The 16,458-nt window shown below is 50.3% G+C and overlaps 1 protein-coding gene across 3 annotated transcripts in view; it reads left to right on the forward strand.

The window, feature by feature from the left end:
- FREM1 (FRAS1 related extracellular matrix 1) overlaps positions 1 to 16,458 on the forward strand; it is a 261,719-nt gene that overhangs the window by 97,136 nt on the left and 148,125 nt on the right. For all 3 annotated transcript variants that reach the window (XR_012299496.1, XM_073667881.1, XM_073667873.1), the window contains exon 8: positions 2,032 to 2,163. Coding sequence is in view for 2 of the 3 variants with exons in the window: in XM_073667881.1 (XP_073523982.1) it covers positions 2,032 to 2,163 (132 nt within the window). In the remaining variant the exon portion in view is untranslated. The remainder of the gene's footprint in view (positions 1 to 2,031; positions 2,164 to 16,458) is intronic.

Below are 16,458 nucleotides of genomic sequence, written 5' to 3' on the forward strand. Positions count from 1 at the left end.
AGGCAAGCACACACAAATGCACACGCAGTCATGCTCAGACACACTCAATCACACACAAAAATGCAGACACGCAGGGAAGTACGCACACACGTGTGAAGACACATATACACACGTAGACATGCAGGCACTCAAATACATACAAACAAACACATGCAGGCATATACAGTACACACACGCATGCAGGCATATACACACACACTGTACACACACATGCATGCATATACACACACACATGCAGGCAAACACACACACACACGCATGCAGGCATACACACACACACACATGCAGGCATACACACACATGCAGGCATATACACACAGACACGCATGCAGGCATATACACACACATGCATGCATGCAGGCATATACACACACGCATGCATGCTGGCATTTACACACACGCATGCAGGCATATACACACACACGCATGTATGCAGGCATATACACACACACACACGCATGTATGCAGGCATATACACACACACACACACGCATGCAGGCATACACACACACATATACACACACACATGCATGTATGCAGGCATATACACACACATGCATGTATGCAGGCATACACACACACGCATGCATGTATGCAGGCATATATACACACACAAGCTTGTATGCAGGCATATACACATACATGCATGTATGCAGGCATATACACACACATGCATGTATGCAGGCATATACACACACACGCATGTATGCAGGCATATACACACACGCATGTATGCAGGCATATATACACACACACAAGCTTGTATGCAGGCATATACACATACATGCATGTATGCAGGCATATACACACACACGCATGTATGCAGGCATATACACACACGCGCATGCAGGCATACACACACATGCAGGCATATACACAAACTGTACACACATGCATATACACACACACAGGCATATATATATATATATATATATATATATATACATACACACACACACACACACACACACACACACACACACACACACACACACACACACACACACACAGCCATATAACTCACCCATAAAAATTTGGCACGGTGCTCTTGACATGAAATTGAAGCAGTGAGAGCTGTAGGCCTGCAGCCTTGTTTCCAATTCCAGGCCAGGCCACATTCCACATATCCAGCCCCGGAGCCGGTATTAAAAAGCCCAGAGTCAGAGCAGGAGAGAAGGGGGCGGTGCTCCGGTGCCACCACCTGGTTGGGAGCCGGTATTACTACAGGGGAGCAGGCCAGAACAGATATGGAGCCGGGATGGAACCGTATGAGAAGCCCTGGAGCAGGGAGAGCAGAGCGAGACGTCGGGTTCTGTGGCTCCGGCGTATCATAGGACGGCCCCGGAGCAGAGAGAAAGCAAAGCAGAGCGCGGCCGCGGCGTATCAGACGCCAGACGAGAGCACCTTCAATGTCACCTGACACCACAGTCTGCCACAGAATCCATCCTCTTAGTGTCAGAGAGTCACGTGGTAAGTATGCTGCATGCATGTCACCGCAGGCCCGCTGTCACCAATGAATGTGCCGTGCGCGCGACGCTACATTTGATTCAGCCGCGCTTTTAAAAGGCTCACACTTTTAAAGGGCCCCCGCCACCAATTCTCTCACTCTCATGTCGGGGCCCACCGGGAAATTTCCCGATTTCCCGCCAGGCCAGACCGACCCTGGTCACCATTATAGAAATCACATCCATACCCTAAAATTCTTACAAAAGGTAAAATACTAAAAAGCAAAGAAAAGCTCCAGACCATAAATTCAGCTTTTGGAATTAACTTGCCAACAGTCTTATTTATGGTGGGTACTGTTGGTAGCGCCAATCACACAGGCGCAGTTTATACAAAATTTGATCTAAAAGTGGTATTGTGGGGTCTGATTTCCATATGAAATGGGATGGGAGTTACAGATGTTAGTCCTGTAAATTAATGTAGAATAATTCTTGGAAGGATAATTCTAAGTAACATTTCTATTCTACCCTGTCGGAAAATTACTACTGCATAAATAAACTAGGAACCTGGTTTTCCTCTGTCACCTAGGTCTCGATCTCTTGGAAGGACAGTCTCGAGCAATCACATGGGAACAATTTCAAATAGTAGACAACGATAACATCAATGCAGTTCGCCTAGTGATTGTGGATGGCTTGCAGCATGGGCGGATAAGTCTAAGAGGTAAAATTAAAAAGAATTATCATTTGCAAATATCTGCTTGCATGTAAATGTTGTATTCCATATAAAGTTAAGAATGATGATCTGTACAAAAACATGCAATAGAGGTTATCAAATGTAAATCTTCAGGTTCCATATAAATGAATCAGATCAAAAGAAACATGTGCCTACCACTACTGTACTTTGAATTGATTTAACTCTATGAAACTTCTCTTTGTCTCTTACAATAATACTGTGCTCACTTGCACAATTAGAAGAAATTTTGAGCCATGGTCCATGGACATCTATTACATTCTTTTCTTATTTCCATCACCCAGTGTACACCTTTTATCCATAGGACACGTAAAGTTTATTACTATATCTGTGATACTGAATGGTGTTAGTACTAATTATTATGTGTCTGACCCTTGTTGCCCTTTTATATTATCCTTTATATACACAACTTGTTAGATGTACAGTACATAATAGTAATTACCAACTTCCAGAAATAGTGTAGTAATGTGATGGGCTCAGGGTGGTAGTTGTGGCAAGTGCTGCTGTGTTCCCACACCCTGGCTCCCTGACAAAGACAAATGTCCCCATTCTCCTTTGCGTGTGGTGTGTAACACTCACGTTTTGGTCACAGATCTCTGCTGTCTTCGGTTCTTCTACCTCAGGAACCGCCGTACACACATTTAGGGACTTCCATTCCATTTTATGAAAAATAACTTTACTTGAACACTTGAAATCAACTTCATACAGCATGTGACGCGCCCCCTGGGCCGTGGGGTACTCGGTAGCCGGGCCGGTCGGTGCTGGGGGTGTAACGGTAGCAGTGACCCGGTCTGTGACCCAGGGCGGTCAATAAAAGGGGATTAGTGAAAGGGGAATAAAGTTTTTATATATATTGTTCGTGACACCACCTGTGGTATGCGGCTATATGGAGCCGCCGCTGTGGTGCAGATCCTCTGGAGCTGATGGTGACGCAGCAGAGTTGGTTCAGCTCTCCACAGGCAGAGCTAAGCTCCAGGGCTGTGCAGGGATGATTTAATGAGGTAGATGTTGCTGTGCAGTGTAGTGCAGGTGATGGCTCAGATAATAATTCTAGTACACAGTTAGGCGCAGTCTTCAGATTTACTCACAGTTGTCAGACTCCAGGTTCCCAGCGCCAGGGTAACCTTCTGTGTGCCTTCCTTGGTCGTCTTCCTGCACTGGCTCTCACCCTCCTGCCCTGTGCCTCGCAACCAGTGTCCCAAGCTGGTAGCCTTAGATTTTAGCGGGCAACGGGTAGTCCCCTGAATCCTATGCGGCCAACTTTTTAGCAATTTAGTTGCGGTTGTGAGCAGCTGCACCCTGAAAGTACAGTAGCCTCCAGTTTTTAGCTGAGCCTTGTAGCTCTCCACTAGTTAGGGGCTGGTCCCCTTTGCGGCCTGATCCCTCCACGTTCTGGTAGATTCGGGCGCACGGGTGGCTTCTGCACTCGCCGTGCCCCTGGGATCCCCTCACTCCTGGAGCCTTCCCTCTGCTCCCGTCCTCTTCCAGCCTGTCCTCCTGGGCCCCTCAGTCTAGGCCCTCTCCTCTTTCCTCTCCTCTGAGCAGAGCTCCTACAGAGCTCCTGCTCCCACTCCTTCTCCTCAGACTAAACTCTCTGACTGGACTCTCTCTCCCAAGATGGTTCCCCTTTTTATACTCCTACTCAAAGTGCTCCCCTGTACTGCTTCCTCCACCCACACCCACTACATGGTTCCCCCTCTCTCAGTTCCCACCACTTCCAACCAGGGACAGGGCTCAGCATAAGCCAGTGCATCTTGCCCCACCTGCTGGTCTGGAATGGTGTAGTGTTGGATGCAGGTGGGTGGGTCCCGGGCAGTACTCCCTCCTTACCTGAGAGTGGGGCACCACACCTCTGGGTGAGATGCAGTACCTCTGTGGGGACTAAACCCGCAGGGGCGCCACACATGCAGCATTGATCACATACTTTTCCAGGGTTACCACCCGATGCACCGCATGTAATGATGATCACTATCCGTTTGTCCTGAGCTGTCCCTTCCATAGTCGACCTTCTTGGCTTATGAGACACTCGCAACTCTAAGAAACCCTTACTGTCTTTGTACTATTTCCCATCCGACTTCCCCTTCTGGGAAGATTTCTGAACACACACTTCTCTGTGGCTTCTGTGGACCGTAGGCCCCGAACGTTAAGGAAATATCTGCTTCAGAGTTTCTGAATGAGGCTTCATTGCTGCTGGACAGACCATGTCCCCTGTGCCCGCCCTGGACCTCCAACTGCTGCTCTGTTTCATCTGTAGCACCCCGAGGACTCGGCTGCTACAGGGGTATTGCACCTCGAACCAGAGGTGTGGTATTCCACTCCCGGGTAAGGATGGAGTGTGGACCAGGGCTCAGTAAGCTGCATGCACCACACACACCCCATTTCCGAGGAACAGACCAACGGTGCTCCAACTAGACAGAGTGCAGGCACGACAGCTTCTGTTCCTGGCTGGAGTGGGGAGGGGGAGGAAAACCCAGTGGTGTAGGAGCAGATAGGGGTGGGTTTCTGGGCATAGGTAGGAGCCCATTGGTTGCTAGTCACCTGGGCTCGGGTGTCAGAAGGAGGTATATAAGGTGGGCACCATCTTAGAACAGTGTTCAGTCCCGTGGTCAGTTCAGAGAGGAGCTCAGCCAGAGAGGGCTGACAGGGAGCTGTGGCTCAGTCTGGGCCCAGCTCCAGAGCCAGGCCTGGAGTAGAGGCCTGAGACAGCAGAGAGGGAGAGAAGAGAAGGAACAGCAAGGAGAGTAAGAAAGGAACTGAAACAGAAAGAGAAAGGAGGCGAGGAACACAGAGAAAGGCCCAGAGACACGAGGACAGAAGGAACCCCAAAGGCCCAGGAGATACAGGGTGAAGGGTTGGCAGAGCAGGGTACCGGAACCCAAATTGGTGGAGGCGACTAATCCTCAGCCAAAACCGGAGGTTGTGACCACATCTTGGTGCGACCCCTCACTACATCCACCAGGAAAGCATACCGCATAGGGTCAGGGAAACCGGAGAGAGGTTTCACCAACAGAAGGCCCGAGGAAGCTGGACAAAGGTGGGTCACTGGTGAGGACGGCCAGTAGAAAGGAAGAGAGGGGAGCTCTGAACCGCACTCTGGAATTGCCTGGGAGTTGACCGAGTCCCTCACCTGGTGGACGCAGCACGGCTCGGGCGGTCACTGCTGGCCGAAGTGATCTGAACAACAACAGTGAGTAAAGCTTTGGAAACTGCACCACAAGTCTATGTGTTTCATCGCCGCTCCTGCACCATTAGCACTAGGACCCTCACACCATCACTCCCATCATCTTCCATCTTAGCTGCCCTGAGGCAATACTCCTCCCGTGGGGAGTTATCCCATACTCGGCTGCGCAACCAACATCAGCCTCAGCGGTCGGCAGCGCAGCGGCGGTCCCCACTGACCGCAATCCACGGGTGGCGTAGTCGGACACTTATTCCAATACAAATAGACTGCCACTGGTTTGACCACCCTGGGCACGGACCGGGTCACCGCCACACGGAGACTACAACCCCCAGCGATCCGGCTCCGGGTATTCCCCCTGCACAGCAGCAGCAGCACAGGCCCAGGGGGCGCGTCAATTTTGGCGTAGTCGGCAGGATCATTACCAACCCGCCACAAGCGGGTATTGCGTGCCTGAAGAAAACTGCACATGTACCTTAAAAAGAAGTCTCCCGCCATTTCCAGAAGTTTCCCGCTGTCTGGAGTCGTTTCCCGCCATCCGGAGCCGATTCCCGCCATCAGACGCCATTTTGGACCGTTTCCCGCCATCTTCATCCGTTTTTCCCGCCCTGGCAGAGCGGACGCCATTATGTGCGCACCAAAGGACAGCAAGAAGCCACCTCCCATCGTGGGCCAGGTCCCAGAGTGGCGCCAAAGAAGGAGCCCGCCCCCACCAGCCATGAATGCAGCAATGGAGATGTCCATCAACGTGGGGGGGCTGCCCTTGAAGGTGATTGTCAGCAGATGCCCCCAAGACCAACCCCCATGGGGGCGGATAGGAAAGAAAACTGAGGGGCTGGGTGCGGCCTGGATCAGTCTGGACCTGCTGCACCCGGAGATGGAGGGAGCAGAAAACTCCACCAGCACCCTGGCCCGCAGCCTGCTGCAAGCTGAACCACCCTGCAGCCTGACGGAACTGCTGGCCCAGCTGCCTAGAAACCTGGACCGTGCGCGCGCAGCGCTGGAAGATCTGAACAGGAGAATGGTCCGGGCGCAGCGGGATGTGTTTGCCGGGTGGAGAGAGGAGATGGCCCAGCAGCACGGAGGTGACCAGCAGAGGACTCCGCCGGGACCGGGCAACGCGCTGACTGCTGGGCGCGGAGAAGAGGGACCGGCAGCTGCAGATGACGCCGCGGAGGAGGCCACGGAGACTGAGGCAAGTAATGGGGACGCCACCACCCCAAGCCCGGGGAACACCAGCCTGCCCTCACTCTCCGTTGCGGGACCCGAAGCCCCGGGGACCGTACCTGACACCACGCCTCCACCGCCACCAGCTAGGCCTCAGGCAGCAAGCACCATCATCACGTCCCGCCCCGCGCTGTGCCCTCTGAACACTGGCGCCGTACAGCGTGAAACGTCACAGGCCAGGACGCAAGGCCCCGCACACCCGGGCGCCGCTGCCTCACCAGCGCCCCCTACCTTGGCGGTGCCACCCCCGGGCACGACCGACAAGCGACCGCCGGCCTGGTCGCAAGGCCGAGTGCCCCCGGGCGCTGCCACCTGTCCGAAGCCCATAGTGCCATCCTTGGGCGCGGACCTGTATGCCCAATATACCAGCCCGGATGGGCTACCCTTTGAATGGCCGCCGGAGTTCGCCAACCCCCGTCTCCGGAAAGAGCGACCCTTGAGTGAGCCTCTGATCCCGTCCCCGGAGCCCGCCAATATCGCTCCACCCCTGCCGGAGGATGTACAGTTTGCATGGGACCCCACTGGTGAGAACCTCATGGGCTTCACCCAGGAGACCCGGGCAGAAGAAGCCCAGCGCCTGGAGTGCTGCCGTCAGCAGCTAGCTACGTATGAGAGAGAGCGTCGGCAGAGGCGCATCAGGGAGCAGCGACTCCAGGCCAGGAGCGCGGAGCAGAAGCGCAGGGCCCGACAAGACACCCACGCCATCCGCGGACCTAGAGCCACCGGGACCGTAGTCAAGTTCCAGCTGGAGCATGGCTGGGGCTTCATCAGAGACCCGGAGGCTGACACCGACGTCTTCGTCATGAGAAGGGACGTCGAAAGCCACCTGCCAGAGGGACATCACGGACGTGACCTGTACCCCGGCGACGTGGTCACCTACACCCGGCACAAGGGCGCAAAGGGACTGTATGCTCTCCATGTCCACCGTCTAACTGAGGAGGAGCTGCGGTACCGCCCAGACATGGACTACCTTGAGGATCCGGACGGGTCTGAAGAGTACAAGGAAGAAGCATCAGGAGGACACCGTTACCAGTAAGCGGTAAAATGGAACTGTACATAAGTTACCCGTGAGGGTACAAGAACTGTTGCTGAGTGAAGTGTGGTCCCCGTTGGGACTCGTGTGGAATAGTTAAAGAACTGTTACTTGTGTGCCCCTTCCTAAATTACCAGGCTGAGGACTGTGAGCAGCCACTCCCTTATCCCCACTGGCCGAGGACTGAGAGCGGCCAATCCCTTGTAAATAGTTGCGCTTCTTAAAGCGCCCCCTACTGGTTTTATACAAAAACCGCAACGCCTACCTCAAGACGGATTAAATGGACTGTTGCACCTTTACCTGGTCGCAAGTTGCACAGCGGCCAGAGCTCAAGAATGTTCTACTTGAAAAAGTTTTATATTGAAAAGTTTTATATGCTGCTAGAATAATAATGCAAATGTTTTATGTGATGTTTTATATGCTAAAAGAGTTCCAGTGGCATTAGCAAGATGTTTTATGAAAATGTTTTATACCAGTAACGTTAAAAAGAGAAAAGTACCTCCCATAAAGGGATGAGTGAAAAGTTAATGTCTTATATACGAATGCATTCTAAAAATTTTGTATGTTTAAATTGTCTTTGCTCTTTTCCAGCCCGAGGACGTGCTGTGATTTACCAGGGGGGAATGTAGCACCCCGAGGACTCGGCTGCTACAGGGGTATTGCACCTCGAACCAGAGGTGTGGTATTCCACTCCCGGGTAAGGATGGAGTGTGGACCAGGGCTCAGTAAGCTGCATGCACCACACACACCCCATTTCCGAGGAACAGACCAACGGTGCTCCCACTAGACAGAGTGCAGGCACGACAGCTTCTGTTCCTGGCTGGAGTGGGGAGGGGGAGGAAAACCCAGTGGTGTAGGAGCAGATAGGGGTGGGTTTCTGGGCATAGGTAGGAGCCCATTGGTTGCTAGTCACCTGGGCTCGGGTGTCAGAAGGAGGTATATAAGGTGGGCACCATCTTAGAACAGTGTTCAGTCCCGTGGTCAGTTCAGAGAGGAGCTCAGCCAGAGAGGGCTGACAGGGAGCTGTGGCTCAGTCTGGGCCCAGCTCCAGAGCCAGGCCTGGAGTAGAGGCCTGAGACAGCAGAGAGGGAGAGAAGAGAAGGAACAGCAAGGAGAGTAAGAAAGGAACTGAAACAGAAAGAGAAAGGAGGCGAGGAACACAGAGAAAGGCCCAGAGACACGAGGACAGAAGGAACCCCAAAGGCCCAGGAGATACAGGGTGAAGGGTTGGCAGAGCAGGGTACCGGAACCCAAATTGGTGGAGGCGACTAATCCTCAGCCAAAATCGGAGGTTGTGACCACATCTTGGTGCGACCCCTCACTACATCCACCAGGAAAGCATACCGCATAGGGTCAGGGAAACCGGAGAGAGGTTTCACCAACAGAAGGCCCGAGGAAGCTGGACAAAGGTGGGTCACTGGTGAGGACGGCCAGTAGAAAGGAAGAGAGGGGAGCTCTGAACCGCACTCTGGAATTGCCTGGGAGTTGACCGAGTCCCTCACCTGGTGGACGCAGCACGGCTCGGGCGGTCACTGCTGGCCGAAGTGATCTGAACAACAACAGTGAGTAAAGCTTTGGAAACTGCACCACAAGTCTATGTGTTTCATCGCCGCTCCTGCACCATTAGCACTGGGACCCTCACACCATCACTCCCATCATCTTCCACCTTAGCTGCCCTGAGGCAATACTCCTCCCGTGGGGAGTTATCCCATACTCGGCTGCGCAACCAACATCAGCCTCAGTGGTCGGCAGCGCAGCGGCGGTCCCCACTGACCGTAATCCACGGGTGGCGTAGTCGGACACTTATTCCAATACAAATAGACTGCCACTGGTTTGACCACCCTGGGCACGGACCGGGTCACCGCCACACGGAGACTACAACCCCCAGCGATCCGGCTCCGGGTATTCCCCCTGCACAGCAGCAGCAGCACAGGCCCAGGGGGCGCGTCACATCTCCATCACTCTTCAACTCTTACTAGACTGACTGCCACCAGGAAGTCTCTCTGTTCTTTGCTACAACTTCCCCTCCCACACTGGACCAGCTCACAAGACTATTAACTGTTTCAACTACTATAGTGTGCACATCTGTACTCTCATACCTAACCTCTAGCTGTCTCTTAACCCAGATCTTAGGCACTAATCTCTACCCTTTCTCTATATGTGACATATAAACACATTATGCATTTAGCAGAAAACATATTAAAGCAGTACTTTAACCATGTAACTTTAGTGTTTATGAGATTCTATGCAGAAGGTATAATTCTATCTAAGACACAAGTTATAACCACTTTCCTGCTTACGGAGGGAACCTGCGACCGCACTGGTCACTCCTTACATTCTTCCTTCCTAAAACATGGTCGTCCCTGACCATGACGACACCTGTAACGACACCAATGTACATTTAAAACCTTCAACACGCAGTTTTATATAAAATGCACAACAGATTAACACATTTTTATCAATTCTTCTGTTGGTCAGCCTTGACCTCGGTCCTACTCGGTTGGGACCCTGGAACAGAGAGTTCAAGTCTGTTTCTTAAGACCGGCCATTTTGGCCCACTTTAATAGTTGCCCACACGCAAAGGCAGAGTCCTTCGACCCGGCTCGCACATCGGGTCATCCGAAGAACCATGCGGGTGTGCCTGACCCTAGTCCCTCCGCTGTAAGGGACTAACCACAAATGTTCAAGTTCCTTTAAACAGGGGTCCGTCTGATCCCGGTCCCCTTGCTCCTGGGACCCACAAAAAAAATGTCCATCACAGGCCCGTTAGCCAACAAATCCTGCTCCGGGTTTACCAAACACAGGAAGTTTTTGTTAAGAACACAATGGCCCACTGGCCAACTTACATCAGCTCCGACAGTCCTAGAGCAGTGACCCAGCATGATCCTCGGGTCGTCCTGACAGTTTTCCCCTCCCTCCTTTTTGCTGAGTACGGTCCCTTTAAGAACCATGTGTTGCTCAATAGCTCCTATACAAGAGCACAGTCCATGGAGCAGTTGCACACAGTCCTTTAGTGTGGGAGATTTAACCCTATCAGGGTTCAGTCCCTTAATCCAGCAAGGGAATGCGCAACATGCGCAAGAACTTGGAGGGGGGAAAACAAAGAAGATTCCTCTCTTTCAACTGTGGCCGGACTGGCCAGCACCAATTCCTCTTGGTGCCATTAGGGCTCCTTGCCCTTTAATAGACGCAGAACATTCATTCATCATTTTTTCAGTGCAACTAGCACAACAAGACACTTTTAAAGTGCCGCTTCACTCAGGGATTCCCCTGTGACCACCATAATGGGCCACTCCCTGGCCTTGAATGTAGATGATGGTGGTCCCATAGGATGAACCACTGGAGGCAGACCCTCCGCTGCTGCTCCTTCTTCTTGTCTCCGATGCTGACAGGCTCGTTGTTTCAGACCTAACACTCCCCTGAGAACCCGCTGTAGCCCCCAGGTGACTCTGGAATAGGAGACACCGATCTCAGCGGTATGGGGTCTTCCTGTCTAGTGACCACCACCTGCGCGGGGAGATCTAACTAGAACCGCACCCGCTTTTCTCCCCTTTTCTTCTCTTGGATGACACCCACCTGTACCGTGGCTGTTACAGCTGGCAGTACAGGCCTTTGTATTTCTCTTTCCTGCCGCTCCATCTCCTGGCGCGTCTTGCGCCGGTCCCACTCCATTCTCCCAAGGCCTCCACGGAAAGACATGATGTTGAGCTGTTGCACTTCCAGCGTCACCTCCAGCAATGGTGCCGCACTGCTCAACACAAGGGATCCTCCCTCTGGACTGCACCCGTCCGTGGGTGGAGCCACCTCCACCAATTCCTCCCACTCTGACTCTATTTCTGGGATCTTCAATGGTGGGCGGGGTTTCTTCTTTCTTTGGCGTGCCCACTGCAGGCGGTCACCACTCACAGGGGGCCGCAGTCTCAGCCCGGCCCGGCATCCATGCCATACAGTTTTTCACGCCGTTTTACGCTCAGGACGCCCACGATGGGCGGAGCTATCGCCAGCCTCCCCGCCATCATCCGCCATCTTTCCTCTCACTGAAATCTTCCCTGCATCAGTCTCGTTCTCACGATGTATGATTTTGTCCTGCCGACTATGCCAATTTTGTGAGGGGCTCAGGGTGGTAGTTGTGGTGAGGGGCTGATGTGTGCCTACACCCTGGCTCCCTAACTAAGACAAATGTCCCCATTCTCCTGTGCTGTGCGTGTGGTGGGTAACACTCACATTTTGGTCGCAGATCTCTACTGTCTTCGGTTCTTATACCTCAGGAACCGCCGTACACGCATTTAGGGACTTCCATCCCATTTTATAAAAAAGAACTTTACTTGAACACTTGAAATCAACTTCATACAGCATGTAGCATTGATCACATACTTTTCCAGGGTTACCGCCCAATGCACCGCACGTAACGATGTTCACTGTCCATTTGTCCTGAGCTGTCCCTTCCATAGTCGACCTTCTTGGCCTATGAGACACTTGCAGCTCTAAGAATCCCATACTGTCTTTGTACTATTTCCCATCCGACTTCCCCTTCTGGGAAGATTTCTGAACACACACTTCTCTGTGGCTTCTGTGGACCGTAGGCCCCGAATGTTAAGGAAATATCTGCTTCAGAGTTTTTGAATGAGGCTTCATTGCTGCTGGACAGACCGTGCCCCCGGTGCCCGCCCTGGACCTCCAACTGCTTCTCTGTTACATCTCCATCACTGTTCAACTCTTACTAGACTGACTGCCACCAGGAAGTCTCTCTGTTCTTTGCTACAACTTCCCCTCCCACACTGGACCAGCTCACAAAATTATTAACTGTTTCAACTACTATAGTGCCCACATCTGTACTCTCATACCTAACATCTAGCTGTCTCTTAACCCAGATCTTAGGCACTAATCTCTACCCTTCCTCTATATGTGACACATAAACACATTATGCATTTAGCAGAAAACATATTAAAGCAGTACTTTAACCATGTAACTTTAGTGCTTATGAGATTCTATGCAGAAGGTATAATTCTAACACACAAGTTATAACCACTTTTCCTGCTTAAGGAGGGAACCTGCGACCGCATCGGTCACCCCTTACAGTAAGTACTGTTCTAATGACTGAATGGGTAGTTCACCTTCAAGCACACTCAACCCAAGATAAGGTTCCCTAGTATTTATTGTATAGCATGTCACTGATAAAGGGGAATATAGCAGTATGGAAGATAACCACGGCCACAATATTACAATACCTGTGAACGTATGAATGTAATTACATATAAAGATATACCAGTCGCCTATGAAAACTAGTTACATTTTCGCTTTATGAGCCTAGGTAGCCGAAAGTGAATTACCTGTGTACTGTTATGTGCTGATGTCTCATATAGAAGGGGCTATCCTTGCTTCATAAAAAAAATAATATTCCTCCGTATGGCTTAATTTATTATATATTTACCTTCTAATCCCCTGCCACTAGAGATGAATGGATCTTTTGAAATTTGAACTTGCTGGGTTCACTACATTTTCAAAAAATTTTGCTTTGAATAAATTCCTTATGAATCGCAATACCGAAAAGCCATGAGAGAGAGAGAAAAAACGGAGGGTTTCAATATTGCCCTTCTTGTTTACAGTGTGAAGAATAAAGAAAAAGCCTTTTCCTAAAGGGCTGTTACTGTAGTAAATCACAGATGAATAAATTCAGTCACACTGAGTGACTACACAGCTATAGGAATTCTCTATATTTCACTTGAATCCACTGGTGGACACAGACAGAAAAGGGCCCCTGTGCAATAACAGTATATGGGCCTTTTCCAATCCAATAGTTCTTCATAATGCAAAGTCCCACCTACTTTGGAGGTAGAAATGTGCCCCCTTACCTCTTGGGCCCCTGTGTGGCTTCAAAGGTTGCACCAGTGATATGTCCACTTCCATTTTCAATGTAATGTACCAATGAAGTAGTGAACCACAATTAGATTAAGCCTTTTTCTATCCCTATTTGTAATGAGTAGTGTTGAGCGATACCTTCCGATATCAGGAAATATCAGATTGGAATGGATCGGGCCGATACCCAAAAAGTATCGGATATCGCCTATTCCGATACCGGAAACCAATGCAAGTCATTGGGACACAAATATCGGAATGAAAATAAACCCTTTCTTTCCTTGTAGGTTAATTCTACATGAAGGAAAACAACTAACAATAATGTAGAATGTATTGGGGGAGTTGGTTGCCCAAATCGATGGGAACAGTGCTCACAGTGAAACATGAAAAGCCGGCAATTCACCAGCGGCATATACCGGTACCCGACAATTTAGAACAGAAAGAATAGAGTTTCACACATAGATTAGATAGACAGAAACATGTCAGTCACATATATAAGAAGTACAGTGACAGTGTTGGTTACTGTACTTGTCATTTAGTGTAAAGGAGTTATTTAAAAAAATATTAGTGTTTTCATGCACCGTCTCTTTAAAAAGCCGGCCGGCAATTCAGCAGCGGTACCCGACAATTTAGAACAGAAAGAATAGAGAATCACACATAGATTAGATAGATAGAAACATGTCAGTCACATATATAAGAAGTACAGTGACAGTGTTGGTTACTGTACTTGTCATTTAGTGTAAAGGATTTATTTAAAAAAATATTAGTGTTTTCATGCACCGTCTCTTTAAAAAAGCCGGCCGGCAATTCAGCAGCGGTACCCGACAATTTAAAACAGAAAGAATAGAGCATCACACATAGATTAGATAGATAGATAGATAGATAGATAGAAACATGTCAGTCACATATATAATAAGTACAGTGATAGTGTTGGTTGCTGTACTTGTCATTTAGTGTTAAAATAAAGGATTTATTAAAAAAAAAATTGGCGTGGGGTTCCCCGTAATTTTAGGCTCTAGCGGAGGTTAAGCAGGCGGCTGGGGCAGATGTTTGAAGCCTGGGAAGGGGGTAATACCCACGGAGCTTCCCAGGCTACTAATATCAGCCCCCAGCTGAATACCTAGCCTTTACTAGCTATTAAAATGGGGGACCCCCCCAAAAAAAATGACATGGGGTCCCCCCTATTTTAATAGCTAGCAAAGGCTAGGCTGACAGCTGGGGGCTGATATTAATAGCCCAGGAAGGGTGCCATGAATATTGGCCCCCTCCCAGGCTAGAAACACCAGCCGTCAGCCGCTCCAGAAATGGCGCATCCATAGGATGCGCCAATTCTGGCACTTGGCCTCGCTCTTCCCACTGCCCTGTAGCGGTGGCAGTGGGGTAATAGGGCTGGGGTTGATGTCAGCTTATAATGCCAGCTGACATCAAGCCCAGGTTAGTAATGGAGAGGCATCTATAAGACACCCCCATTACTAACCCCATAGTGAAAGTTAAAAAAACATAAACACCCAGAATATAGTCCTTTTAATTGAAATAAATACACAATTCTTTATTGTTCTAAATTAAACCATACTTACCATCAGCCCATTCCAGCTGAAGCCAACGATCTGCTGCAATAAAAATAAAATAATAAAGCAACATCATCCTTACCTTTCCAGGGATGACAGGCTGCCATCCAGCCTGTCATCCCGCAGACACTGAGGAGCGCAGGCATGCTTGCGCTCTGCAGTGTCTGGCTGTGATGGCATCCAGATGAGCCGACAATGAACTCAGCTCACCTCATGCACGTCACTGACAGCGTGGGAGAATTCTCCTGCGTATGCGGTGATCGTGAGAGACTCGGCTCATCTGGATGCCGTCACAGCCAGACACTGCAGAGCGCAAACATGCCTGCACTTCTCAGTGTCTGCGGGATGACAGGCTGGATGGCAGCCACGCTGTCAGTGACGTGCATGAGGTGAGCTGAGTTCATTGGACATGACCTCACCTCATTCACGTCACTGACAGCGTGGGAAAATTCTCACGCTGAAGCGCTGAGTGCAGGAGAATGTTCCCACGCTGTCAGTGACGTGCATGAGGTGAGCCGAGTTCATTGGACATGACCTCGGCTCATCTGGATGCCGTCACAGCCTGACACTGAGGAGCGCAAGCATGCCTGCGCTTCTCAGTGTCTGTGGGATGACAGGCTGGATGGCAGCGTTCTGCTGCGGTCCAGCCTGTCATCTCGATGTAGCAGAGCTGAAGCTGTCGTGGGAACCATGGAAAGGTAAGGATGAGGTTGCTTTATTATTTTTCTTTTATTGCAGCAGATCGTTGGCTTCAGCTGGAATGGGAGTGATGGTAGGTATGGTTTAATTTAGAACAATAAAGAATTGTGTGTTTATTTCAATTAAAGGACTTTATTCTGGGTGTTGTGTTTTTTTTAAATACTTTACTAGAAATTCATGGCGGTCATGTCTAATATTGGCGTGACCCCATGAATTTCGGGCTTAGGGCCAGCTGATAATACCAAGCTGGCCCTAACCCCTTTATTACCCAGTGAGCCACCGCACCAGGGCCCTGGATGAGTTGGGTACAGCGCCAGAAGATGGCGCTTCTATGAACACGCCATTTTCCGGGGTGGCTGCGGACTGCAATTTGCAGTGGGTGGGGGCCAGAAAGCTTGGGCCTCCCTGCGCTGCAGATTCCAGCCCCCAGCTGCCTAGTTGTACCTGGCTGGACACAAAAATAGGGCGAAGCCCCACGTATTTTTTTTTTTTTAATTATTTCATGAAATTCATGAAATAATTAAAAAAAGGGCTTCCCTATATTGTTGTGTCCGGCCAGGTACAAATAGGCAGCTGGTGGTTGGGGGCAGCCCGTTCCTGCCTGCTGTACCTGGCTGGACACAAATATAGTGCGAAGCCCCACGTCAATTTTTTTTTAATTATTTCATGAAATAATTAAAAAAAAAGGGCTTCCCTATATTGTT

The sequence above is a fragment of the Phyllobates terribilis genome, unplaced genomic scaffold, assembly GCF_046119375.1.
Source record: "Phyllobates terribilis strain yellow unplaced genomic scaffold, ASM4611937v1 Scaffold_1__5_contigs__length_1240528914, whole genome shotgun sequence".
Lineage (NCBI taxonomy): Eukaryota > Metazoa > Chordata > Amphibia > Anura > Dendrobatidae > Phyllobates > Phyllobates terribilis.